Consider the following 26,087-nt stretch of genomic DNA (forward strand, 5'->3'; position numbering starts at 1 on the left):
CCGGAAACTGGCTCCCAGAGCCCCGCCCTCCCGTTTCCGGCCTCCTCTCTAGGCGCCAGAGAAAAAGCTCTCTGCGTTTAACCCCTTCGTGGAAGCCTCTGCGGGGAGGGGGCGACTGGGGCGCCGCCGGGTAATGCCGAAGTCCTCCAGCCTGGCCAGCAGTAGACCGTCACCCCACGGCAGGGGTCTTCCAACTTGGCCCTTTTATGGCTTGTGGACTTCAACTCCCAGAATTCCTCAGCCAGACATGCTGGCTGAGGAATTCTGGGAGTTGAAGTCCACAAGCCATAAAAGGGCCAAGTTGGAAGACCCCTGCCCCACGGGAAGGCCAAAAGATCAAAAAACAGGGACCCAGATTAAAAAAAGATAGTTGAGTGTGCTAATTTGCACCTCTGCGTGCAAATTAGGAATTTATCGCTATTGAAGAGTGGCGGGAAAGTCCTGTAGATGTGTTTGGACTACAACACCCAGGACTCAGGACTGCTCCCCTCCCCCACCTTTGCTCATTATGCCGGGACTTGAAAACCTGGTTCTTCGAGCTGTTTGGCCCAGACTGAGGGATTTTAACTAATTTAATTTAATTGGGTTTTAGTTTAATTTCAGGGACTGTAATTTAATTATAGTTTTTAACTGCTTTTAATTTTTGTATGCTATGTATTTTAATTCTCCCTGCAAACCGCCCTGAGTCCTACGGGGAATAGGGCAGTATATAAATTTAAATAATAAATAAATAAATAAACACCCACTATCATTCACCATCCATGCTGGCAGAGGCATTCTGGGAGTTGAAGTCCACAAGTCATAAAAGGGCCAAGTTTGAAGACCCTTGTTATAGGAGGTCCCTAATTGGACACCCATCTTCAGGAGGGAACAAACTGGAACGGGCTGATGTAGTCCCAAACATACATGTGTGTGCAAAGCCTGGCTCTCATGGAGGTGTTTCCAAACATTGGCTTTACAACAGGGCTCTTCAAACCTGGCCCTTTTATGACTTCAGCTCCCAGAATTCCTCAGCCAGCATCTTTGCTTCCTTTGAAACAAAGAGCCCCCCCAATCCTCCCGTTCCTGCCTTCTGAATTAAAATGAGAGAAAGCCAAGTTTTTTCTCTTGTGCTTGTCTCCCAATGGTTTTCTTCCCCACTTCCTTCTAGCTCAGGGGTCAGCAACCTGAAACAGTGAAAGAGCCACTCGGAACCGGTTCCCTCACAAAATGAAAAACTGGGAGCCGCAAAAAATATGTGTGCATGCACATACATGCGTGCATGCGCAGAACAGGATTTGACTGAAGAGTGGAGCCAAGGCGAGATATGCACCTACCCTGCATATTTGAATTGATTGGTTGAACTTTTTTAGTCCCACTTTTTTTTTGACTGCACATGGCAGAGGACTGGGAGCCGCAGGAGACGGCTGAAAGAGCCGCATGCAGCTCCAGAGCCGCGGGTTGCAGACCTGTGTTCTAGCTGCAGTTTAAATATGTAAAGACATATTGAAACTGCAGCTAGAAGGAAGTGGGGAAGAAAACCATTGGGAGACACTCTTCTGTTTTAACTTGTTTTCCTTGTCGCTTTTGGGAGTTTTCATCTTGCTTTTGAGAGAGGGCAGTGTTTCGGAGGGGGTGTAGGTGCCCCCTTCCCCCCCCCCAAGCCATCTGCTGAGCAAGATGCTGGCGTGCCTACACTCTTCCTCCTGTCCAGGGCTTTTGTTGTTGATAGCATTTCTGTTGAGGATTGGCTGGGGGTGTGGGGGGCTGTTTCATTTTTATTCCCCTCCCATCTGCTTGCTGGGTGATTGCAAGAGGTTTTGGTCTTTGAGGTTACCCACAAAGCACGTTTGTTTTGGGGGGATCTTCACTCTGGTTGCTAAGCTTGCTTAAAGCCTTTTCTACATCCTCATCGGAGCCCCCCCTACCATAGCCACACCCACTCAGTGGGCCACACCCACCCGGCACCAGACGATGTATAAAGTGGGTTTTAGGTTGCAGTTAGTTTATTTTATTTTCTTGAAAAAATCTCCGGTCCTCCCTATTCTATTGTTTTCTTCTATTTCTTTGCACTGTTCATTTAAGAAGGCATTCTTATCTCTTCTAGCTATTCTCTGGAATTCTGCATTCAATTGGGCGTATCTTTCTTTTTCTCCCTTGCCTTTCGCTTCCCTCCTTTCCTCAGCTATTGGCAAAGCTTCCTCAGACAGCCATTTTGCTTTCTTGCATTTCTTTTTCTTTGGGATGGTTTTGGTTGCTACCTCTTGTACAATGTTGGGAACCTCTGTCCATAGTTCTTCAGGCACTCTGTCTATCAGATCTAATTCCTTAAATCTATTTGTCACCTCTACTGTATATTCAACAGGGATATGATTTAATTCATACCTGACTGGCCTAGCGCTTTTCCCTACTTTCTTCAGTTTAAGCCTAAACTTTGCAATGAGAAGCTCATGGTCTCAGCCAGTCAGCTCCTGGTCTTGTTTTTACTGACTGTATAGAGCTTCTCCATCTTTGGCTGCAGAGCACATAGTCAATCTGATTTCTGTGTTGACCGTCTGGTGATGTCCACGTGTAGAGCCGTCTCTTGGGTTGTTGGAAAAGAGTGTTTGCTATGACCATCGTATTCTCTTGACAAAATTCTATCAGCCTGTGCCCTGCTTCATTTTGTACTCCAAGGCCAAACTTGCCTGTTATTCTGGTTATCTTTTGGCTTCCTACTTTAGCATTCCAATCCCCCATGATGATAAGGACATCATTTTTTGGTGTTAGTTCTATAAGGTGCTGTAGGGCTTCATAGAACTGGTCAATTTCATCCTCTTCAGCACCGGTAGTTGGGGCATAGACTTGGACTACTGTGATATTGGTTTTTCTTAATCTCACCCGGAGGAGAACCAGTAACCAATGCAGCTCACGCAGGAGTGGTGTAATATGGGAGTACTCGGTCTTTAAAAGGTTCGCCACCACTGACCTATACAATTTCAGATAAGTCAGTGTCTAGTCCAGGGGTAGGCAACCTTGGTTCTTTTATGACTCGTGGACTTCAACTCCCAGAATTCCTGAGCCAGCATAACTCAGCATGGAAACTTCTCTATTTCTCCTCAGCATGGCTGGCTCAGGAATTCTGGGGAAAAGGAGGGGGGGCGCCTGCCGCAAAGGGACCCCTGGGGCCTCCTCCTCTGCATTCAATAGGGCAGGAGAGGGAGACCCTCGCCAAATGTGCAGGGGAGGCCTCGAGGCTCCCCCCTGCCCTTTCAGAGGGGGGCCTCTCTTCGAGAAGATTGGCACCTGGAGGCGGGAGGGGGCTGCCCGCCGCAGAGGGACCCCTGGGGCCTCCTCCTCTGCATTCAATAGGGCAGGAGAGGGAGACCCTCCCCAAATGTGCAGGGGAGGCCTCGAGGCTCCCCCTGCAGCAGGCGACCCCCTCCCACCCCCACCCCCGATCCTCTCGGGCAGCAGCCCCCACCCCAAACGACCCCCGCCCAGCTCCCCTCCCCGGGGCGGAAGGAGCTCAGGTCAGGCTCCCCCCCAACCCACCAAGCAAGGCCACAGAGGCCGCCTGGGCCCGGCCCGGACGCCCTCACCAAGCGCTGCAGCTCCCTGAGCCAGAGGTTGGAGCACTCCTTGCCACTGGGGTCCAGGTCATGGTAGAGCGCCTGCACGGCCTGGTAGACCACCTGCAGGCTCGGCTTCCTGTTAGCAGTGATAGTATCCACTTATACAGGCCAGGCACAGGGGTTTCAGCAAGGGGATACATCATTAAACAACAGAGTCAGAATACTACCTAAAAGACAGATAAAAAATAACTTAAGAATGATTTTGGATGTTTTAGAGTATTATGAAAACCACCCAAGGAAACAAATGGCATTAATATTTCTTGATGTGCAAAAAGCTTTTGATAATCTAAACTGGCAATTTATTCCAGCAATAGGTAGAAATAGACTTTGGAAAAAACTTTATAAATGCAATTCAAACAGTCTACCATAAACGGCTAATTTTAAATGGAGATTATACAGAAAGGTTTGACATTGAGATATGTCCATTATCCCTGTTGCTATTTATACTAACATTGGAAATATTGACTAGAAATATACTGTAAGACAGGATATAGAAATCAAAGGATTGAAGATAAAAGATCAAGAATATAAATTACAAGCCTTTGCGAATGATTTGGTTTGTGTCTTGGAGGAGCCACTTAAAACAACTACTAAATTCTTGGGAGACAATAGAAAAGTTTGGAGAAGTGGCAAGCTTGAAAATAAATAGAGAGAGAAGACTAAAGTATTAACAAAGAACTTAACAGATAAACAGAAAAGTCTGATGCAGCAGGTGTTCCCTCAGATATCTCGGACCCAAGCCATTTAGGGCTTTATAGGTTATCACCAGCACCCTGAATCTCACCCGGAGGGCAACCGGGAGCCAATGCAGCTCACGGAGTAGAGGTGTTACATGGGAGTATCGGGAAACCCCCATCACAACTCGCACGGCCGCATTCTGCACCAGCTGAAGCCTCCAAGTGGTCCTCAAGGGCAGCCCCATGTAAAGAGCATTGCAGTAGTCTAAATGGGAGGTCACGAGCGCATGAGTGACTGTGCGTAGGGCATCTCGGTCCAGATAGGGTCGCAACTGGCACACCAGGCGATTATATTACCACGGCTTAAAGAATGGATAACGCTCAGAAATTAAAGACAATTGTACCTTGAGCGACATGTCTTACAAATTGGTTGGCATGCCTTCCTATGGTACGGAAAGAGTAAAACACACAGATATTTCCAAAGCCATCTTATCAGGAATGTACTTCTTTTATTAGAGTGGGAAAGAATAAAGAAGAAAAATTACACCAAACTACCTAAATGGCTTTCAATAATGGAAGCTTTTGCTTACAAAAATTTAATTAACTATGACAAGAGTCGTGACTTATAAAGATATCTTCGATAACGAAGGGAAATTGAGATACACAAGATTTACAATGACAAGGTATTGATTTAGGATGGTGGCCATACTTGCAAATTCAAACGAGATATGAAAAAGATCTAAAGACAACAGGATTCCTTAAGGAACAGAATTTGATCAAACATTATTAAAAATAATAATGAAAACTTGATTAAGAAACTCTACAGATTCCTGCTAAATTTAAAGATGGAAGAAGAACAAATAAAAGAAACAATGATAACATGGGCAAAAAGTTTGGATATTGTATAGACTTGGAAGACTGGGAGAAACTTATGGGACAGAAATATCAGATTGACTAAAGCAGTCTCATATAAAGAAAACTTGTATAAAATGTTTTATACAGTAGGTGGCATATGACACCAGTAAAATTACCGAAAATGTTTACAAATACTTCAAATAATTGTTGAAAATGTAAACAAAGGCCAGGTACTTACTATAATATCTGGTGAACATGCCCTAAAGCAAAAAGGTTTTGGGTTAAGAAAAATGGTTGGAAAAGATGACTAAAAGACAGATAGAATTTAAGCCAAAGATTAAAGAAAAGATTCAGTTTATTATAGAACATGGGATAATTTTTACCAATGGTTAGGAAAACAAACTAGTGAGAAATGAACGTGATGGTTTTTTGAATATATATTAATAAGAATGACATGCATTAACTGATACTTTTTTTATTATCGTTCATTACATTCTCTAGTTATCTATTACTATGTTAACTATTGTTAATTGAACATATGTAGCCAGACAATAGCCTGTTTACTAAGAATGAAAGTGTTATTGGGGGACAATCCCAATGTTGATCCCAACCCTGTCCTAATCCCAAATCCAATCCTGATCCCAACCCCACCCTAAACCCTAATCCGTAACCCAATCCTATTTTACCCCTAACCCTATGAAATTCAATAAAATCCATTTTAAAAAAGAGAGATATCATTTACACCTGAAGAATCATTCACAGATTGGACATTTCAAATATTTCTCTCCTGTGTGATACATGATGTATAAGGTTAGACCTAATACTGAAATCTTTTCCAAAATCTGGACGCTTTTATGGTTTCTCTCCTGTATGTGTCCTCTGATGTGTGACCAGACTGGAACTGTGGCTGTAACATTTCCCACAATCTGGACATTAAAAGGGTTTCTCTCCTGTGTGAGTCCTCTAGTGTTTCACCAGATAGGAACTGTGGCTGTAACATTTCCCACAATCTGGACATTCAAAGGGTTTCTCTTTCTGTGTGAGTCCTCTGGTGTGTCACCAGGTGGGAAGTCTGACTGAAACTTTCACCACAAACTGGACATTCAAAGGGTTTCTCTCCTGTGTGAGTCCTCTGGTGTGTCACCAGGTAGGAATTCTGACTGAAACTTTCCCCACAAACTGGACATTCAAAGGTTTTCTCTCCTATGTGAGTCCTCTGGTGTTTTACAAGGTTGGAATTTGCAGTGAAACATTTCCCACAATCAGGACATTCAAAGGGTTTCTCTCCTGTGTGAGTCCTCTGGTGTTTCACAAGGTTGGAATTTGTAGTGAAACATTTCCCACAATCAGGACATTCAAAGGGTTTCTCTCCTGTGTGAGTCCTCTGGTGCATCTGCAGGCTGGAATTGTATATAAAAGATTTCCCACAATCTGAACATTCAAACAGTTTCTCTCCTGTGTGAGTCCTCTGGTGTATCACCAGGTGGGAATTCTGACTGAAACGTTTCCCACAATCAGGACATTCAAAGGGTTTCTCTCCTGTGTGAGTCCTCTGGTGTATCACCAAGTGGGAATTCTGACTGAAACGTTTCCCACAATCAGGACATTCAAAGGGTTTCTCTCCTGTGTGAGTCCTCTGGTGTTTCATAAGTTTGGAATTTGCAGTGAAACATTTCCCACAATCAGGGCATTCAAAGGGTTTCTCTCCTGTGTGAGTCCTCTGGTGTATCACCAGGCTGGAATTGTGTATAAAAGATTTCCCACAATCTGAACATTCCAACAGTTTCTCTCCTGTGTGAGTCCTCTGGTGTATCACCAGGTGGGAATTCTGACTGAAACGTTTCCCACAATCCAGACATTCAAAGGGATTCTCTCCTATGTGAGTCCTCTGGTGTGTCACCAGGTAGGAATTCTGAGTGAAACATTTCCCACAATCAGGACATTCAAAGGGTTTCTCTCCTGTGTGAGTCCTCTGGTGTTTCACAAGGTTGGAATTTGCAGTGAAACATTTCCCACAATCAGGACATTCAAAGTGTTTCTCTCCTGTGTGAATCCTCTGGTGTGACACCAGGTTAGAAATCTGACTGAAACTTTTCCCACACTCGGGACATTCAAAGGGTTTCTCTCCTGTGTGAATCCTCTGGTGTGTCACCAGGTGGGAATTCTGACTGAAACTTTTCCCACAATCTGGACATTCATAGGGTTTCTCTCCTGTGTGAATCCTCTGGTGTGCCACCAGGTTGGAATTCTGACTGAAACATTTCCCACATGCAGGACATTGAAATAGTTTTTCTCTTGTGTGAGTCATCTGGTGTTTCCCCAGGTCAGAATTTGTAACGAAATTTTCCCACAAACTGGACACTCATATGATTTCTCTCTTGTGTGAATTACTGTTTGGTAAAGCATTTACCACACTGGGAGCACTTATAGGGCATTGTCCTGTGCGGATACTTTTATGAACCTCAAGGGAGAAATTCTGACCAAAGATTTTGTTACATTAGTAGCATTTGAGTGTCCAATTGACTTTTGTTCCCCACTGACTTCAAGATATTTCCCTCTTTTTCTGAACAGAAAAATGATCCCCTTCATGTAATGTATCCTTTTGTTCCACATACTCTACTATTTACAGCTTGAAATCTCTTCTTGATTTTTCTCTTGCCTTTCTCCTGCTGTGTAATTTTCTGAAGAAAATGGAAAATATTTTTATTCCTGGCTTGATTTGCTTTCCTTTTCAAAAATTATTCTCACTTCTCCAGAGTGCTCTTATTGCCATCCTCTTTGTCTATAAGATTCAAAGAAACAGGTAACTGTATTTATACAATGGTGGCAGATGTGAAAAAAAGGAAAAATATAAATTACATTTAAAAAGCAAACATGCCACAATGCTAACCTCTTATATTAATTACAATTCATCAGACATCCCAGAGATCCAACTTCAAATATCCACTCAATCATAAACGGTAAGTGCTGCTGTGGGTTATCATAAAATATATCTGGATGTCTGGGGTATACATTATACAATTCCAGATATATGGAAAGGGTAATATAAATATGCACACCTATAATTATATCTCTGTGAAAAATTCATTGTTTTCAGACTGAAAAAGAGAGATTGATGTCAAACCTTCTGAGCTAATTTTTAGAGGTGTGGGAGCTTTAACTGATCAAATGATGCCTAAAGCCTCTGCAAGATTTCCACATGGAAGTCCTTGTGTACAAGTAAGGGCAAAAACTACTCTCCATAATTCCTCTGCTGACATCACAGTTGAAGTACTCCTCACTTAATTACTGTAATTGGGATTGGCATCTTGGCTATTAAGCAGCCCGATCATTAAGCATGACATTGGCATGATAGTGCCAACTTACATCTCTTCCTCTGAAGTTAAGCAAATCACCATGGGTTGTTAAAGGCAATTTCACAGAACTGTGGCTTGCAATTTCCTGCCAGTATACCATATTGATTTTGCTTGTCAGAAGCTAGCTGGGAAGGTCACAGATGGGGATCGTGAATGTGGGATACTGCAGACACCATAAATGTGCAACAATTGGCAGCATCCAAATTGCTGCAACTCCCTTTTCCTACGCTTTCACAATCACAGACTCAATGAACAAATGGAAAATAAGGACTACTTATACAACTGAACATCCTGAAAGGACTTCCATAGCTATTTTTAAGAAGTGCTGGCTTAAGCACAGTTGAACCTCATTAATACACATATGAGATGCCAATAGTAAATACCTTGCTTGTTAGCTATAAAGAGAAGTAAAAAAATAAAAATCCCAGGAAAAATAGTGGCAGTTTCAGTCTGACATTGTTGCCAAGAAAACAGCAGGTCCAGAAATGAATAATAAGAGTTGAAAGGGACCTTGGAGGTCTTCTAGTCCAATCCCCTGCTTAGGTAGGAAACCTATATCATTCTGGACAAATGGCTGTCCAGTCTCTTCTTAAAAACATCCAATGATGAAACATCCACAACGTCTAGAGTCAAGCTGTTTCATTAATTGTTCTCACTGACAGGAACTTTCTCCGAATTCTACCTTGGATCTCTTTTTGATAAACCTCCATCTGTTACTTCTTGTCCTGGTCTACAACACTTTGGCACACAGGTCAATCCCCTCTTCTATGTGACAATCCCTCCAATTTAGAAAGAGTGCCATCACCCAAACACAAATTCTCCAAGCGGCATTTTAGTCCAATAGCTGAAGCCGCTGCAGCCCAACCAATAATCTGGCTCTTCTAAACACCAGTCTCTGTTCCCCCAAATGCCCTGCAGGCAGTTATTGGAGATCCCAGGCCTGTCCCTTGACCGGAAATTCTGTTATCTTTCTGAATATTATCACAGAACCACCTTGATCTCTTTGGAAAGCTGTTTCTAAAAAAACAGTGCAGAGCTTTTTCTTTTAGTGTAGATTATGCAGCCCATAAAAGAATTACAATTAATACTGAAAACCTCCGTGGTGCTGCTCCCTTACATGGGCAGAGAGAAACAGGGAAGCAGCAGTCACCAGAGAGGGAATCCGGGCAAGTAAGAGAGGCAGATTCAGGGGCTCCATCTCAAAGGAAGCCCACCTGGACAGGGCAGCCCATTGGCCAAGCCCACCTGGACGCCTCTCGGCTCTCCCTCACCCGCCTTCCAGACGCCATTCAGCTCCTCCTCGCAGGGTCCCCGCCCTCCCCTCCAGCCTCGCTCCCTCCCAGCCCAGAGCTCCTCCCGTCCTCCCCCTCCTCCTCCTCCCCTCCAGGCACTGGCAGGCTGACCCTCCCCAGCAGCGAGAGGGGAACGTGGGAACGGGGGTGCCCAACCTTCCGGGAATCCCCGGGAGCCCCCAGGCGGGGAGCCGGGCTGCGCCAAGAGGGGGGGCTGCGGGGCAGGAGGGGGGCTCGGGGGAAGGACCTGGAGGGGATCGGAGAGCCGTTCGCGGAAGCCGCAACCCAGGAGGAGGAGAAGCGAAGGCGCAGCGCTTCCCACGGAGCAGAAAAGCCCGCGAGGAAAGGCGGAGACTCGGAAGGGGAGGGGGCGCAACTGGGGGAAACCCACCTGGCTCTTCCAGGAATCCCCCCTCCCCTTCCCCACCCCCGGGGATTCCCCCCTCCTGATTGCCCTCCCCCTCTCGGAGCCTCCTCGCCCACCTGTCGCCCTTTCAGCGACCCTCCCCGCGAGGGGAATCTCCGCAGCGCCGCCGTAAGAATGGTAAGAAAGCCCCCCCCGACGCCTACTTCCTTCCCTTGAGTGACCCGGAAAAGAAAGTTGCTCTGATCTTCTCCCCGCCTCTCATCCTTTCTAGCAATGCAGTACTCTATGATTGCAACTCCTCTCACCTCCACCACAGATTCCGGTTTCTAGTCGAAGATGCCGCCTATCTGACCGACATCTCGCGATAGGAGGCCGAAAGTCACGCTTGTTCCTATGCCGCCACTAGGCAGCAACCTCCTCTTCCGGGTCACTCAAGGGGAGGAAGGAGGCGTGCGGGGGGCGGGGCTTTTGAGCTCTTCCCGGGGTCGAAGCAGCGGCTGGCAGGTGAGTTGAGGGGCGGCTCGGAGGAGAAGCCGGGAGCGAGTCGGGCTGCTCGGTTCGGACGTTGCCAGCCGCTCCACGTTCACGAGGGTCGCCGCATCCCCGCTTGTGACTTTCCCAGCCAGCTTCTCCCAAGCAAAATCCCCGGAGAGGCTGGCAGGAGGTTGCGAGTCGCAGCCACGTGAAATTCCCTCGAACGACCCAGAGCGACTCGCTGAAGAGCTGCAGAGGAACAGCCCCCCTCCTGCCCCGCAGCCCCCCCTCTTGGCGCAGCCCCGTTCCCACGTTCCCCTCTCGCTGCTGGGGAGGGTCAGCCTGCCAGTGCCTGGAGGGGAGGAGGAGGAGGGGGAGGACGGGGGGAGCTCTGGGCTGGGAGGGAGCGAGGCTGGAGGGGAGGGCGGGGACCCTGCGAGGAGGAAGAGCTGAATGGCGTCTGGAAGGCGGGTGAGGGAGAGCCGAGAGGCGTCCAGGTGGGCTTGGCCGATGGGCTGCCCTGTCCAGGTGGGCTTCCTTTGAGATGGAGCCCCTGAATCTGCCTCTCTTACTTGCCCGGATTCCCTCTCTGGTGACTGCTGCGTCCCTGTTTCTCTCTGCTCATATCAGTGAACAGCCCTGTCTGTGGAGGTTTTCCAATTTAAATGTTAGTTCTTTTATGAGTTGTTTAATCTACCCTGAAAAAGAAGCTTTTCACTGTTTTTTACAAATAGCTTTCCAAAGAGATCAAGAGGGTTCTGTGATAATATTCAGAAAGATAACAGAATTTCCGGTCAAGGGACAGGCCTGTCCAGGTGGGCTTCCTTTGAGATGGAGCCCCTGAATCTGCCTCTCTTAGGTGCCCAGATTCCCTCTCTGGTGACTGCTGCTTCCCTGTTTCTCTCTGCCCATGTAAGGGAGCAGCACCACGGAGGTTTTCAGTATTAATTGTAATTCTTTTATGGGCTGCATAATCTACACTAAAAGAAAAAGCTCTGCACTGTTTTTTTTAGAAACAGCTTTCCAAAGAGATCACGGGGTTCTGTGATAATATTCAGAAAGATAACAGAATTTCCGGTCAAGGGACAGGCCTGGGAGCTCCAATAACTGCCTGCAGGGCATTTGGGGGAACAGAGACTGGTGTGCAGAAGAGCCAGTTTATTGGTTGGGCTGCAGAGAGGCTTCAGTTGTTGGACTAAAATGCCGCATGGAGAGTTTGTGTTTAAATGATGGCACTCTTTCAAAATTGGAGGGAGTGTCACATAGAAGAGGGGATTGACCCGTCTGCCAAAGTGTGGTAGACCAGATCAAGAAGCAACAGAGGGAGACTTATCAAAAAGAGATCCAAGCTAGAATTAGGAGAAAGTTTCTGTCAGTGAGAACAATTAATGAAACATTTTGCCTCCAGACGTTGTGGGTGTTTCATCACTGGAGGTTTTTAAGAAGACATTGGACAGCCATTTGTCCAGAATGATATAGGTTTCCTGCCTAAGCAAGAGATTGGACTAGAAGACGTCCGAGGTCCCTTTCAACTCTCATTATTCTCTTGTGGACCTGCTGTTTTCTTGGCAACATTGTCAGATTGAATCTGCCACTATTTTTTTTCTGGGATTTTTATTTATTTTTTTAAATTCCATTTGTAGCTCACAAGCACTGTATTTCGTATTGGCACCCCATGTGTGTATTAACGAGGTTCAACTGTTCTTAAGCCAGCACTTTTTAAAAAATAGCTATTGAAGTCCTTTCAGGATGTTCAGTTATATAAGTAGTCCTCATTTACCATTTGTTCTCAGTTTGTAAATGTGAAAATGCAGGAAAAGGGAGTTGCACCAATTCGGATGCTGCCAATAGTTGCATGTTTATTTTGGCTGCAATATCCCACATTCATAATACCCATCTGTGATTTCCCAGCTATCTTGTGACAAGCAAAATCAATGGGTATACCGGCAGGAAATTGCAAGCTACAGTCATGTGAAATTGCCTTTAACAACCCATGGTGATTTGCTTAACATGTCCAGAGGAGTAGTTGTAAGTTGGCACTATCATGCCAATGTCATGCTTAATGATCGGGCTGCTTAATAGCCAACATGCCAATCCCAATTGCAGTCATTAAGTGAGGGGTACTTCAATTGGGATGTCAGCTGAGGGATTGTGAAGAGTAGTTTTTGCCCTTATTTGCAACCCAGGAGTTCCATGTGCAAATCTTGCAGAGGCTTTAGACATCATTTTATCAATTAAAGCCCCCACACCTCTAAAAATTAGCTCAGAAGGTTTGACAGTAATCTTTTTTCTTCAGGCTGAAAACATGAATTTTCCACATAGATATAGGTATATGTATTTTTATTACTCTTTCCATATATCTGCAGTTGTATAATCTATCCGCCAGACTTCCAGATATATTTTATGATAACCCATAGCAGTGCTTACCGTTTATGACTGATGCAAGTCAAGGGAATTTCATGATTGAATGGATATTTGAAGTTGGATCTCTGGAATGTCTGATGAATCATAATTAATATAAGAGGTTAGCATTGTGGCATGTTTGCTTTTTAAATGTATGTTTTTTTTTCCTTTTTTCACATCTGCAAGCATTGTGTCAACAATTAAACCTACACTTTTCTTGAAATCTTACAGACAAAGAGGATGGCAATAAGAGCACTCTGGAGAAGTGAGAATAAGTTTTGAAAAGGAAAACATATCAAGCCAGAAATCAAAATATTTTCCATTTCCTTCAGAAAATTACACAATTCTCCCATCCCAGCAGGCGAAAGGCAAGAGTAAATCAAGAAAAGATTTCAAGCTGGAAATAGTGGAGTATGTGGAACACAAGCATAGGTTACATGACAAGGCAAAGAGGATCATTTTTCCATTTAGAAAAAGTGGGAAATATCTGGAAGTCAATGGGGAAGAAAAGGTCAATTGGACACTCAAATAGGGCAGACAGTAACGTAGAATTCCCAATGGAAGGAAGAAAACGGTGAAATCAAAGCACCACTAAACAAGGGACCACACACATTTTTGACTTCCTCCAGCATATCATTGGTGGAAGAGCTCCACAGATCTCACTATTGTGGTATAAAGCACAGATTGCAAAAGCATAGGTGATTACGTAGAAGAGGATCCAAATTGGAAAAAAGGCATACAAGTGCTACTAATGTAACAAAATCTTTGGTCAGAATATCTCCCTTGTGGTTCATAAAAGGATCCATACAGAACAGATGACCTACAAGTGCTCCCAATGCGGTAAATGCTTTACCAAACAAATTGACACGGGAGAGAAACCATAGGAGTGTCCAGTTTGTGAGAAATGTTTTGCTGTAAATTACTACCTGGAGAAACACCAGATGACTCACACCGGAGAAAAACCCTTTGAATGTCCTGAGTGTGGGAAAAGTTTCATTACAAATTCCCACCTTGTGAGACACCAGAGGAATCACACAAGAGAGAAACTCTATGAGTGTCCTGTTTGTGGGAAAGGTTTTATTAGAAATTCAGACCTAGTAAACCACCAGAGGACTTACACAGGAGAGAAACCCTTTGAGTGTTCTGAATGTGGGAAAAAGTACCGTCAAAATTCCCACTTGGTGATACACCAGAGGACTCACACAGGAGAGAAACCCTTTGAATGTCCTGAATGTGGAAAAAGTTTCAGGCAGAAATCCAGCCTGGTGATACACCAGAGGATTCACACAGGCGAGAAACCCTTTGAATGTCCGGATTGTGGGAAATGTTACAGCTACAGTTCCAGCCTGGTGATACACCGAAGGACACATACAGGAGAGAAACCCTTTGAATGTCCTGATTGTGGGAAAAGTTTCAGTCAGAATTCCAACCTGGTGATACACCAGAGGACTCACACAGGAGAGAAACCCTTTGAATGTCCTGATTGTGGGAAAAGTTTCAGTCAGAATTCCAACCTGGTGATACATCAGAGGACTCACACAGGAAAGAAACCCTTTGTATGTTCAGATTGTGGGAAAAGTTTCAACAGTAATTATGAGCTAGTGACACATCAGAGGATTCACACAGGAGAGAAACCCTTTGAATGTCCTGTTTGTGGAAAACGTTTCAGCTGCAGTTCGCACCTGGTGACACATCAGAGGACTCACACAGGAGAGAAACCCTTTGAATGCCCTGATTGTGGGAAAAGTTTCAGTCAGAATTCCAACCTGGTGATACACCAGAGGACTCACACAGGAGAGAAACCCTTTGAATGTCCTGATTGTGGGAAAAGTTTCAGTCAGAATTCCAACCTGGTGATACATCAGAGGACTCACACAGGAAAGAAACCCTTTGTATGTTCAGATTGTGGGAAAAGTTTCAACAGTAATTATGAGCTAGTGACACATCAGAGGATTCACACAGGAGAGAAACCCTTTGAATGTCCTGTTTGTGGAAAACGTTTCAGCTGCAGTTCGCACCTGGTGACACATCAGAGGACTCACACAGGAGAGAAACCCTTTGAATGCCCTGATTGTGGGAAAAGTTTCAGTCAGAATTCCAACCTGGTGATACACCAGAGGACTCACACAGGAGAGAAACCCTTTGAATGTCCTGATTGTGGGAAAAGTTTCAGTCAGAATTCCAACCTGGTGATACATCAGAGGACTCACACAGGAAAGAAACCCTTTGTATGTTCAGATTGTGGGAAAAGTTTCAACAGTAATTATGAGCTAGTGACACATCAGAGGATTCACACAGGAGAGAAACCCTTTGAATGTCCTGTTTGTGGAAAACGTTTCAGCTGCAGTTCACACCTGGTGACACATCAGAGGACTCACACAGGAGAGAAACCCTTTGAATGCCCTGATTGTGGAAAACGTTTCAGCTGCAGTTCGCACCTGGTGACACATCAGAGGACTCACACAGGAGAGAAACCCTTTGAATGTCCTGATTGTGGGAAACATTTCAGTCAGAATTCCATCCTTGTGATTCACCAAAGGACTCACACAGGCGAGAAACCATATGAATGTCCAGTTTGTGGGAAAAGTTTCGGTCACAATTCTAGCCTTGTGATTCACCAGATGACTCACACAGGAGAGAAACCCTTTGAATGTCCTGATTGTGGGAAATCTTTCACTCGGAATTTCAACCTGATGTCACATCAAAGGTCTCACACAGGAGAGAAACTCTTTGAATGTTCAGATTGTGGGAAATGTTACAGCCACAATTCCAGCCTGGTGATACACCAGAGGACTCACACAGGAGACAAAACCTTTGAATGTCCTGATTGTGGGAAAAGTTTCAGTCAGATTTCCCACCTGGTCACACACCAGAGAACTCACACAGGAGAGAAACCACATGAGTGTCCAGTTTGTGGGAAAAGTTTCCGACAGATTTCCCACCCGGTGACACATCAGAGGATTCACACAGGAGAGAAAGCCTTTGAATGTCCGGATTGTGGGAAATGTTACAGCCACAATTTCAGTCTGGTGACACACCAGAGGACACATACAGGAGCGAAATTGTAAAAGCGTCCAGATTTTGGAAAAAGATTTCAGTATTAGGTCTAATCCTATACATCATATATCACACAGAGGAGTTAACATTTGAAATGTCCAATCTGCGAATGATTCTTCAGGTGTAAATCATCTTTTTTTTACAGGATTTTATTGAATTTTATAGGGTTAGGGGTAAAATAGGATTGGGTTAGGGATTAGCGTTTAGGGTGGGGTAGGGATCAGGATTGGGGTTGGGATCAGGACAGGGTTGGGATCAACACTGGGGTTGTCCCCCAATAACATTTTCATTCTTTAGCAAACAGGCTATAGTCCAGGTAGATAGGTTGAATTAACAATAGTTAATATAGTAATAGATAACTGTAGAGAGTGTAATAAACGATAATCAAAAACAGTATCAGTTAATACATGTCATTCTTTCTAATATATATTCAAAGTAACATATCACATTCATGTCTCACTAGTTCGTTTTCGTAACCATTGGTAAAAATTATCCCATGTTCTATAGGAGATATGTCAAACACAAGGCCTGGGGGCCGGATCCAGCCCGTGAAGTGGTTACATGTGGCCCGTGAAGCCATCTTGGAAACAGTGAGGGACCTGCCCCCACTGCCTTGGCCCTGACCTAGAGACTCTCCTACCAGAGACCCCCAGATCTGTCCCACTCTTGCCCAGGCCCCCATAGGCACCCTTGATGCAAGCGATGTAGAGCTGGCCATGCCCACCCAGTAGGCCATATGCACTCTAGCCACGCCCACCCAGTAGGCCACACCCACCCTGGCCATACCCACCTGGCCTCTTGAGGGCAACCGCAATGCTGATGCAGCCCTGAATGAAATTGAGTTTGACACCCCTGTTCTATAATAAACTGAATCTTCTCTTTAATCTCTAACATCAGTCTATCAATTTCTGCACATTCTAAGATCTTTTTAATTAAAACTTCTTCAATTTGTAAGTTTTCATTTTTCCAGTATTGGGCAAATGCTATTCTTGCTGCTGTCAGTACATGCAATATTAAATATTCATTATCCTTCTCATAATTAGATCCTCATATTTCTAACAAAAACAATTCTGGCTTAAATTATATCTGTCTTTTAGTCATCTTTTCCAAGCATGTATCTTAACCCAAAACTTTTTTTCCTTTAGGGCATGTCCACCAGATAGGATAGTAAGTACCTGGCCTTTGTTTACATTTCCAACAATTATTCAAAGTGCTTTTAAACATTTTTGCTAATCTTAGGTGTCATATGCCATCTATAAAACATACAATTTCCTTTATATAAGACTGCTTTACTCAATCTGATATTTCTATCCCATAGTTTCTGCCAGTCTTCCAAGTCTATACATTATTCAATGCTTTTTTGCCCATTTTATCATTGTTTTTTACTTGTTCTTCTTCCATCTTTAAATTTAGCAGAAATCTGTAGTTTCCTAATCAAGTTTTCACGTTTTTAATAATGAAATGAATGAAACTTTATTGTCAAAGTACAATATGTATACATTGAGATTGGCTGAGCCTCCCTTCGTGTCCCCACCACCACAGCTCACAGTGACAACAAACCCACCATCTTATTACACCATGTGAGGTAATTGCACAACACACCGGCCTCGCAAGTCAGTCATACATAAGAGTTATTTCCCGTTCAGGAGCCTGATAGCCCATGGATAGAAGCTGTTCTTCAGCCTATTGGTGTGGCTGGCTATACTTCTATATCTCCTACCCAATGGTAGGAGAGTAAAAAGCTACGGACCAGGGTGTGAGTCGTCCCTGAGAATTTTCCTCACTTTTCCAAGGCAGCGAGCCCTGGCGATGTCATCCAGTGGTGTCAGGGGACAGGCCACAATGTCTTGTGCTGTCCTCTCCAGCCTCTGTTGTATCTTCCTATCCGCGGCTGTCAGGCCAGCATACCAAACCACAATACAGGGTGAGAGGACACTCTATAGTAAACCGGTAAAAGAAGGTCATTAGCCATTGTTCAATCCTGTTCTTCCGCAAGACCCTGAGGAAGTGGAGTCTCTTGTTGGGCTTTTCTGGCCACCTGGGATGTATTAACGTTATGAAATTAGGCACATTGTGTGATGACCCATTAATGACCCTCTTGATTTACGACTGTAATTGCAGGCTAAATTACAGTTGTAAATCGAGGACCACCAAGAGTTTCCCCTAACAGTGAAGTAGCCAGTGTAGTTTAATGATTTGCACATTCATTTAACAGCTGCATCAGGAACAGCAGGGATAGGGTTAGTTAAGCAAAGCAGGATCCCAATCATAATTGATAGGTCCCATTACAGTTGTATCCCAAGGACTAACTGTACACTAGCCGGGGAATTTCACAACTTCTGCAAACAGAAGCACCCAGAAAGTACTGCTGATTTATTTGATTTTATTTATTTTAATCCCATTTATATCCCGCCCTTCTCCGAAGACTCAGGGCGGCTTACAATCTAAAGCGCAATGTGTTTAGCAACAGCCTTCATTCTATGTATATGCCTGCTTATTAGGGCTTTTAGCCCCCCCCCCAAGCGGCATTATTAGAAAGTCAGCTTATTGCCCCCAACAATCTGGGTCCTCATTTTACCTGATAATCAGAAATAGGTCGTTAGTCTGTATCAGTGGTGGAAAACTTTTAGAGACCGAGTGCCCAAACTGCAACCCAAAACCCACTTATCTATTTTATTTTTTTTATTTTAATTCCATTTATATCCCGCCCTTCTCCGAAGACGCAAGGCGGCTTACAAGCTTAGCAGTAGCCTTCATTCTATGTATATGCCTGCTTATTAGGGCTTTCACACACACCCCAAGCGGCATTATTACAAAGTCAGCTTATTGCCCCCAACAATCTGGGTCTTCATTTTACCTACCTCGGAAGGATGGAAGGCTGAGTCAACCTTGAGCCTGGTGGGATGCAAACCTGCACTAATTGCAGGCAGCTGGTGTTACTTAAGGAGGCATTAGCCCACTGCTCCACCAAGGCTCTTATTGCCGGGTGGACATGGCCAAAAGGGTAGGGAAGGGTGAGGGAGAGAGAGAGAAGGCGTCCACAGCACCCTCTTATTTTTTTTTAATTAAACTCAATCAAGGCCCCCCCCCCACTGACACAGGTTTTCTGTGGGAATCGGTCCAAGTGGCTCTTTGCGTGTTCGTGGTTGCTGGTGACCCCTGATCTAAACACAAACTCTCCATGAGGCACTTTAGCCCGAACAAGTGAAGCCTCTCTGCAGCCCAACCAATAATCTGAATCTTCTGCACACCAGTCTCTGTTCCCCGCCTATCCGACCGTCATTTCGCGATGGGATGCCGAAAGTCACGCTGGTCCTGTCTCTGCCTTTGGCAGAAGACTGCTATCAGTTCACCCATGGTCCTTCTATGTAATAATAATAATATAAAGTTGGAAGGGACCTTGGAGGTCATCTAGTCCAACCCCCTGCTCAGGCAGGAAACCCTGTCCCATTTCAGGCAAATGGCTGTCCAGTCTCTTCTTAAAAACCTCCAGTGTTGGAGCATTCACCACCTCTGGAGGCAGGTTGTTCCACTGGTTAATTGTTCTAACTGTCAGGAAGTTTCTCCTTAGTTCTAGGCTGCTTCTCTCCTTGACTAGTTTCCATCCGTTGCTTCTTGTCCTGCTTTCAGGTGCTTTGGAGAATGTTATATTAGACATAACCACTTCCTCCAACCAGCTCATAAGGTGTTTTAGCACCCAGTCCGCTAAATATCTTTCTTGCTCTTTTCTGCACTCAGCGAAAACGTCTCGCAGAGACGCCAAAGGCAGAGACGGGACAAGCGTGACTTTCGGCCTCCTATCGCGAGATGACGGTCAGATAGGCGGCATTTGCGACTAGAAAACGGCGTCGGTGGTGCAGGTGAGAGGAGTTGCAGCCATCGAGTACTGCATTGCTAGAAAGGATGGGAGGCGAGGAGAAGATCAGAGCAACTTCCTCTTCCGGGTCACTCAAGGGAAGGAAAAAGGCTTGCGGGGAGGGGCGGGGCTTTTGAGCTCTTCCCGGGGTCGAAGCAGCGGCTGGCAGGTGAGTTGAGGGGCGGCTCGGAGGAGAAGCCGGGAGCGAGTCGGGCTGCTCGGTTCGGACGTTGCCAGCCGCTCCACGTTCACGAGGGTCGCCGCATCCCCGCTTGTGACTTTCCCAGCCAGCTTCTCCCAAGCAAAATCCCCGGAGAGGCTGGCAGGAGGTTGCGAGTCGCAGCCACGTGAAATTCCCTCGAACGACCCAGAGCGACTCGCTGAAGAGCTGCAGAGGAACAGCCCCCCTCCTGCCCCGCAGCCCCCCCTCTTGGCGCAGCCCCGTTCCCACGTTCCCCTCTCGCTGCTGGGGAGGGTCAGCCTGCCAGTGCCTGGAGGGGAGGAGGAGGAGGGGGAGGACGGGGGGAGCTCTGGGCTGGGAGGGAGCGAGGCTGGAGGGGAGGGCGGGGACCCTGCGAGGAGGAAGAGCTGAATGGCGTCTGGAAGGCGGGTGAGGGAGAGCCGAGAGGCGTCCAGGTGGGCTTGGCCAATGGGCTGCCCTGTCCAGGTGGGCTTCCTTTGAGATGGAGCCCCTGAATCTGCCTCTCTTACGTGCCCGGATTCCCTCTCTGGTGACTGCTGCGCCCCTGTTTCTCTCTGCTCATATCAGTGAACAGCCCTGTCTGTGGAGGTTTTCCAATTTAAATGTTAGTTCTTTTATGAGTTCTTTAATCTACCCTGAAAAAGAAGCTTTTCACTGTTTTTTACAAACAGCTTTCCAAAGAGATCAAGAGGGTTCTGTGGTAATATTCAGAAAGATGAACAGAATTTCAGGTCAAGGGACGGGCCTGGAACCTCCAATAACTGCCTGCAGGGCATTTTGGGGAACAGAGACTGGTGTGCAGAAGAGCCAGTTTATTGGTTGGGCTGCAGAGAGGCTTCAGTTGTTGGACTAAAATGTTGCATGGAGAGTTGTTTAGATGATGGCACTCTTTCAAAATTGGAGGGGCTGTCACATATAAGAGGGGATTGACCTTTGCGCCAAAGTGTCGTAGACCAGAACAAGAAGTAACAGATGAGACTTATCAAAAAGAGATCCAAGCTAGAATAAGGAGAAATTTCCTATCGGTGAGAACAATTATGAAACAGCTTGCCTCCAGATGTTGTGGGTGTTTCATCACTGGAGGTTTTTAAGAAGATATTGGATGGCCATTTGTCCAGAATGATATAGGTTTCCTACTTAAATGGGATTGGACTAGAAGACCTCCGAGGTCCCTTTCAACTCTCATTATTCTCTTGTGGACCTGCTTCTTTTCTTAGCAACAATATCAGACTGAAACTGCCACTATTTTTCTCGGGGATTTTTATTTTTTTATTTCTCTTTATAGCTAACAAGCATGGTATTTCCTATTGGCACCCCATACGTGTATTAACAAGGTTCAACTGTGTAAGCCAGCTATTAAAAAATAGCTCTTGAAGACCTTTCAGGAAGTTCAGTCGAATAAGTAGTCCACATTTACCACTTCTTCACTGAGCCTATGATTATGAATATGCAGGAAAAGGGTGTTGCACCAATTCAGATGCTGCCAATTGTATCTTTATGGTGGCTGCAGTATCCCACATTCATGATCCCCATTTGTGACTTCCCAGCTAGCTTCTTACAAGCAGAATCAATGGTTATACAGTCATGTGAAATTGCCTTTAACAACCTATGTTGACTTGTTTAACAACTATAGAGGAACTGATATAAGTTGGCACTATCATGCTAATGTCAAGCTTAATGATCAGGCTGCTTAATGACACAGATATCACTCCCAATTCCTGTCATTAAGTGAGGAGTACTTCAATTGGGATGTCAGCAGAGAGATTGTGGAGAGTAGTATTTGCCCTTATTTGTAGCCAAGATCTTCCACATGTAAATCTTGCACATCATTTCATCAGTTAAAGCCCCCACACCTCTAAAAATTAGCTCAGAAGGTATGACAGTAATCTTTTTTTTTCAGGATGAAAACATGAATTTTGCACATAGATATAATGTATTTATATTACTCTTTCCATATATCTGGAATTGTATAATCCTCCAGACTTCCAGATATATTTTGTGATAACCCATAGTGCTTTGAGTTTATGATTGATGCAAGTCAAGGGAATTTCATGATTGAATGGATATTTGAACTTGGAACTTTGGAATCTCCAATAAATCATACTTAGTGTAAGAGGTTAGCTTTGTGGTATGTTTGCTTTTTAAATGTAATGTATATTTTTTCCTTTTTTTCACATCTGCAAGCATTGTATAAACAATTAAAGTTACACTTTTCTTTGAATCTTATAGATGAAGAGGATGGCAATAAGAGCACTCTGGAGAAGTCAGGATAAGTTTTGAAAAGAAAAGCAAATCAAGCCAGAAATAAAAATATTTTCCATTTCCTTCAGAAAATTACACAATTCTCCCATCCCAGCAGGCGAAAGGCAAGAGAAAATCAAGAGAAGATTTCAACCTGGAAATAGTAGTGTATGCGGAACACAAGGATACGTTACATGACAAGGCGAAGAGGATCATTTTTCTGTTTAGAAAAAGTGGGAAATATCTGGAAGTCAGTGGGGAAGAAAAAGTCAATTGGACACTCAAATAGGGGAGACAGTAATGCAGAATTCCCAATGGAAGGAAGAAAACAGTAGGTGAAATCAAAGCACCACTAAACAAGGGACCACACACATTTTTTACTTTCTCCAGCACATCAGTGGTGGAAAAGCTCCCCAGATCTCACTATTGTGGTATAAAGCACAGATTGCAAGGGCATAGGTGATTATGTACAAGAGGATCCAAACTGGAAAAAAGGCGTACAAATGCTACTAATGTAACAAAATCTTTGGTCAGAATATCTCCCTTGTGGTTCATAAAAGGACTCACACAGGACAGATTCCCTGTAAGTGCTCCCAATATGGTAAATGCTTTACCAAGCAAAGTAACTCACACAGGAGAGAAACCACATGAGTGTCCAGTTTGTGAGAAAAGTTTCACTGAAAATTACTACCTGGTGGAACACCAGATGACTCACACCAGAGAGAAACCCTTTGAGTGTCCTGATTGTGGGAAAGGTTTCAGTCGGAATTCCCACCTGGTGAGACATCAGAGGACTCACACAGGAGAAAAACCCTTTGAATGTTCTGATTGTGGGAAACATTTCAGTCAGAAATCAAGCCTGGTGAGACATCAGAGGTCTCACACAGGAGAGAAACCCTTTGAATGTCCTTTTTGTGGGAAAGGTTTCAAGAAAGGTTGTAATCTGGTAAACCACCAGAGGATTCACACAGGAGAGAAGCCGTATGAATGTCCAATTTGTGGAAAAAGTTTCATTGCAAATTCTGACCTGGTGAAACACCAGAGGACTCACACAGGAGAGAAACCCTTTGAATGTCCTGTTTGTGGGAAATGTTTCAGTTTCAGTTCCAGCCTGGTGACACATCAGAGGATACACACTGGAGAGAAACCCTTTGAATGTCCAGTGTGTGGGAAAAGCTTTATTACAAATTCCGGCCTAATAAACCACCAGAGTACTCACACAGGAGAGAAACCCTTTGAATGTCCTGAATGTGGCAAAGGTTTCAAAAAGAATTCCAATCTGGTGACACACCAGAGGATTCACACAGGAGAGAAACCATATGAGTGTCTAATTTGTGGCAAACATTTCATTGAAAATTCTGTCCTGGTGAAACACCAGAGGACTCACACAGGAGAGAAACCCTTTGAATGTCCTGATTGTGGGAAATGTTTCAGTCAGAATTCCAGTCTGGTGACACACCAGAGGACTCACACAGGAGAGAAACCCTTTGAATGTCCTGATTGTGGGAAATGTTACAGCAACAGTTCCAGTCTGGTGACACACCAGAGGACTCACAGACGAGAGAAACCGCACGGGTGTCCTGAATGTGGGAAAAGGTTCACTCGGAATTCATACCTGGTGAGACACCAGAGGATTCACATAGGGGAGAAACCCTTTGAATGTCCTGAATGTGGGAAACATTTCATTGCAAATTCTGATCTGGTGAAACACACGGGAGAGAAACCCTTTGAATGTCCAGATTGTGGGAAATGTTACAGCCACAGTTCCAGTCTGGTGAAATACCAGAGGACTCACACAGGACAGAAACCCTTTGAATGTCCTGAATGTGGGAAAGGTTTCAAAAAGAATTCCCATCTGGTGAGACACCAGAGGACTCACACAGGAGAGAAACTCTTTGAATGTCCTGATTGTGGGAAATGTTACAGCCAGAGTTCCAGTCTGGTGACACACCAGAGGACTCACAGGAGAGAAACCATATGAGTGTCCAGTTTGTGGGAAAAGCTTTATTACAAATTCCGACCTAATAAACCACCAGAGGACTCACACAGGAGAGAAATCCTTTGAATGTCCTGAATGTGGGAAAGGTTTCAAAAAGAATTCCCATCTGGTGACACACCGGAGGATTCAGACAGGAAAGAAACCCTTTGAATTTCCTGATTGTGGGAAATGTTTCAGTCAGAATTCCTACGTGATGCTCCACCAGAGGACTCACAAAGGAGAGAAACCCATTGAATGTCCTGAATGCGGGAAAGGTTTCAGTCAAAATTCGCACCTGTTGATACACCAGAGGACTCACACAGGAGAGAAACCGCATGGGTGTCCAGAGTGTGGGAAAAGTTTCAGTTACACCAGAGGACTCGTACAGGAGAGAAACCATAATAGTATCCAGATTTTGGAAAAGATTTCAGTATTCGGTCTAAGCTTATACATCATGTATCAAATGAGGGAGAAACATTTGAAATGTCCAATCTGTGAACAATTCTTCAGGCGTAAATCATTTCTTATTTCACACAAAGAAGTGCACATGAAGCAAATGATGAGTTTAGAGAAATCTTGAATTTCATTTCTGATTTTCCATTGAGAGTACCGGTGAGAAATTGACTACCGGTACTTCAATTCTGGCCTGATTCTTTTTAGTTAAAAGATCTCAGCATTAGACCTGAAGGTGGAGAAAACAAATATGGAAAAGATTAGTTTGATATAGACTTAACTCCCTATTTCTGATTATCAGCAGTACTTTCTGGATGTAATTTAGCCTGCAGTTACAGTCGTAAATGAAGAGGGTCATTAATGGGTCATCACACAATGTGCCCAATTTTATCACCTATTTTGTGGCAGCACAGAAGGAAGTGCACATGAGGCAAACATTGATGAGTTTGGAGAAGGCTTGAATTTCATTCCTGATTTCCCATTGGGAGTATAGAAATTCTGGCTTGATTCTTTTTAGTCAATACATTTTAGGATTAGACCTGTAGGCGCAGAGAGAAAAAATGGAAATTGTTAGCTTGATAAAGGCTAATGACCTGTTTCTCATTGTCAGCAGACGTTTCTGGATGTTTCCTTTTATAGAACTTGTGGAACTCCTCAAACAGGTTTTTGTGTGGTGTTTTTTGTATGTTGATTATGAAAATCCAACATACGGAGCTTCAGCCGCTTTTGTTGTGCTCCAGATTTTGATCCCCACATTTTCCCGGCCAGCATACCAGTAATCTTCAATTTTCAAGTGTAATGGGGCCTGTCAGTTACGGCTGCACGTTGCTCTGCTTCCCAAACCTTGGTTCCCCCGGGGCTTTTCCTCCCTTACCCCTGACCTCTCCCCCACAGTATTTGGGGGGCTGCCACAAAAAAGACGGGGTCAAATTATTCTCCAAAGCAGCAGGCAAGCTCATGACCAGAGGCAAGCTCACCTGACCAATATCCAGCCAAGGCCTTTTATTTCATTTATTGCAATGTGGGAGATGAAAATATAGCCCCTTCCTCATATAACAAGATGAGGCTGGAGCAAACCTGTGATAGGACTCACAGTAGTGATTTAAAACAAAGCTTTGACTTGAACTTTATACTATTTCACAATATGAATGTACTATTTGTAATCTACTGAGCTCTATGCAATATGAAATTGCAAAGTAGATAGGTCTATGTATATTTGGAACATGAGTATTATAACTGTGGGAGAAATAGGGCGGATGTGGGCTGCAATGTACACGGGTATA

The 26,087-nt window shown here is 44.6% G+C and overlaps 2 protein-coding genes across 2 annotated transcripts in view; both read left to right on the top strand.

The window, feature by feature from the left end:
* The first annotated feature begins 11,477 nt into the window (after positions 1-11,477).
* LOC310636861 (uncharacterized protein) overlaps positions 11,478-26,087 on the top strand; it is a 422,701-nt gene continuing 408,091 nt past the window's right edge. Inside the window, exon 1 of the mRNA XM_083356975.1 lies at positions 11,478-11,526. The gene's annotated coding sequence lies outside the window, so the exon portion shown is untranslated. The remainder of the gene's footprint in view (positions 11,527-26,087) is intronic.
* Positions 12,646-16,835, top strand: LOC310633758 (uncharacterized protein). Its single transcript, XM_083351631.1, has one exon. The coding sequence runs from the start codon at positions 13,959-13,961 to the stop codon at positions 16,083-16,085; it is 2,127 nt and encodes a 708-aa protein (XP_083207757.1). The 5' UTR covers positions 12,646-13,958; the 3' UTR covers positions 16,086-16,835.

This window comes from Vipera ursinii, assembly GCF_947247035.1.
Source record: "Vipera ursinii genome assembly, chromosome: 2".
Taxonomy (NCBI): domain Eukaryota; kingdom Metazoa; phylum Chordata; class Lepidosauria; order Squamata; family Viperidae; genus Vipera; species Vipera ursinii.

What these genes read in the sequence shown, in the direction of transcription:
- LOC310633758 (XM_083351631.1), top strand. Translation starts at nt 13,959, where the DNA reads ATGACTCACACCGGAGAAAAACCCTTTGAATGTCCTGAGTGTGGGAAA.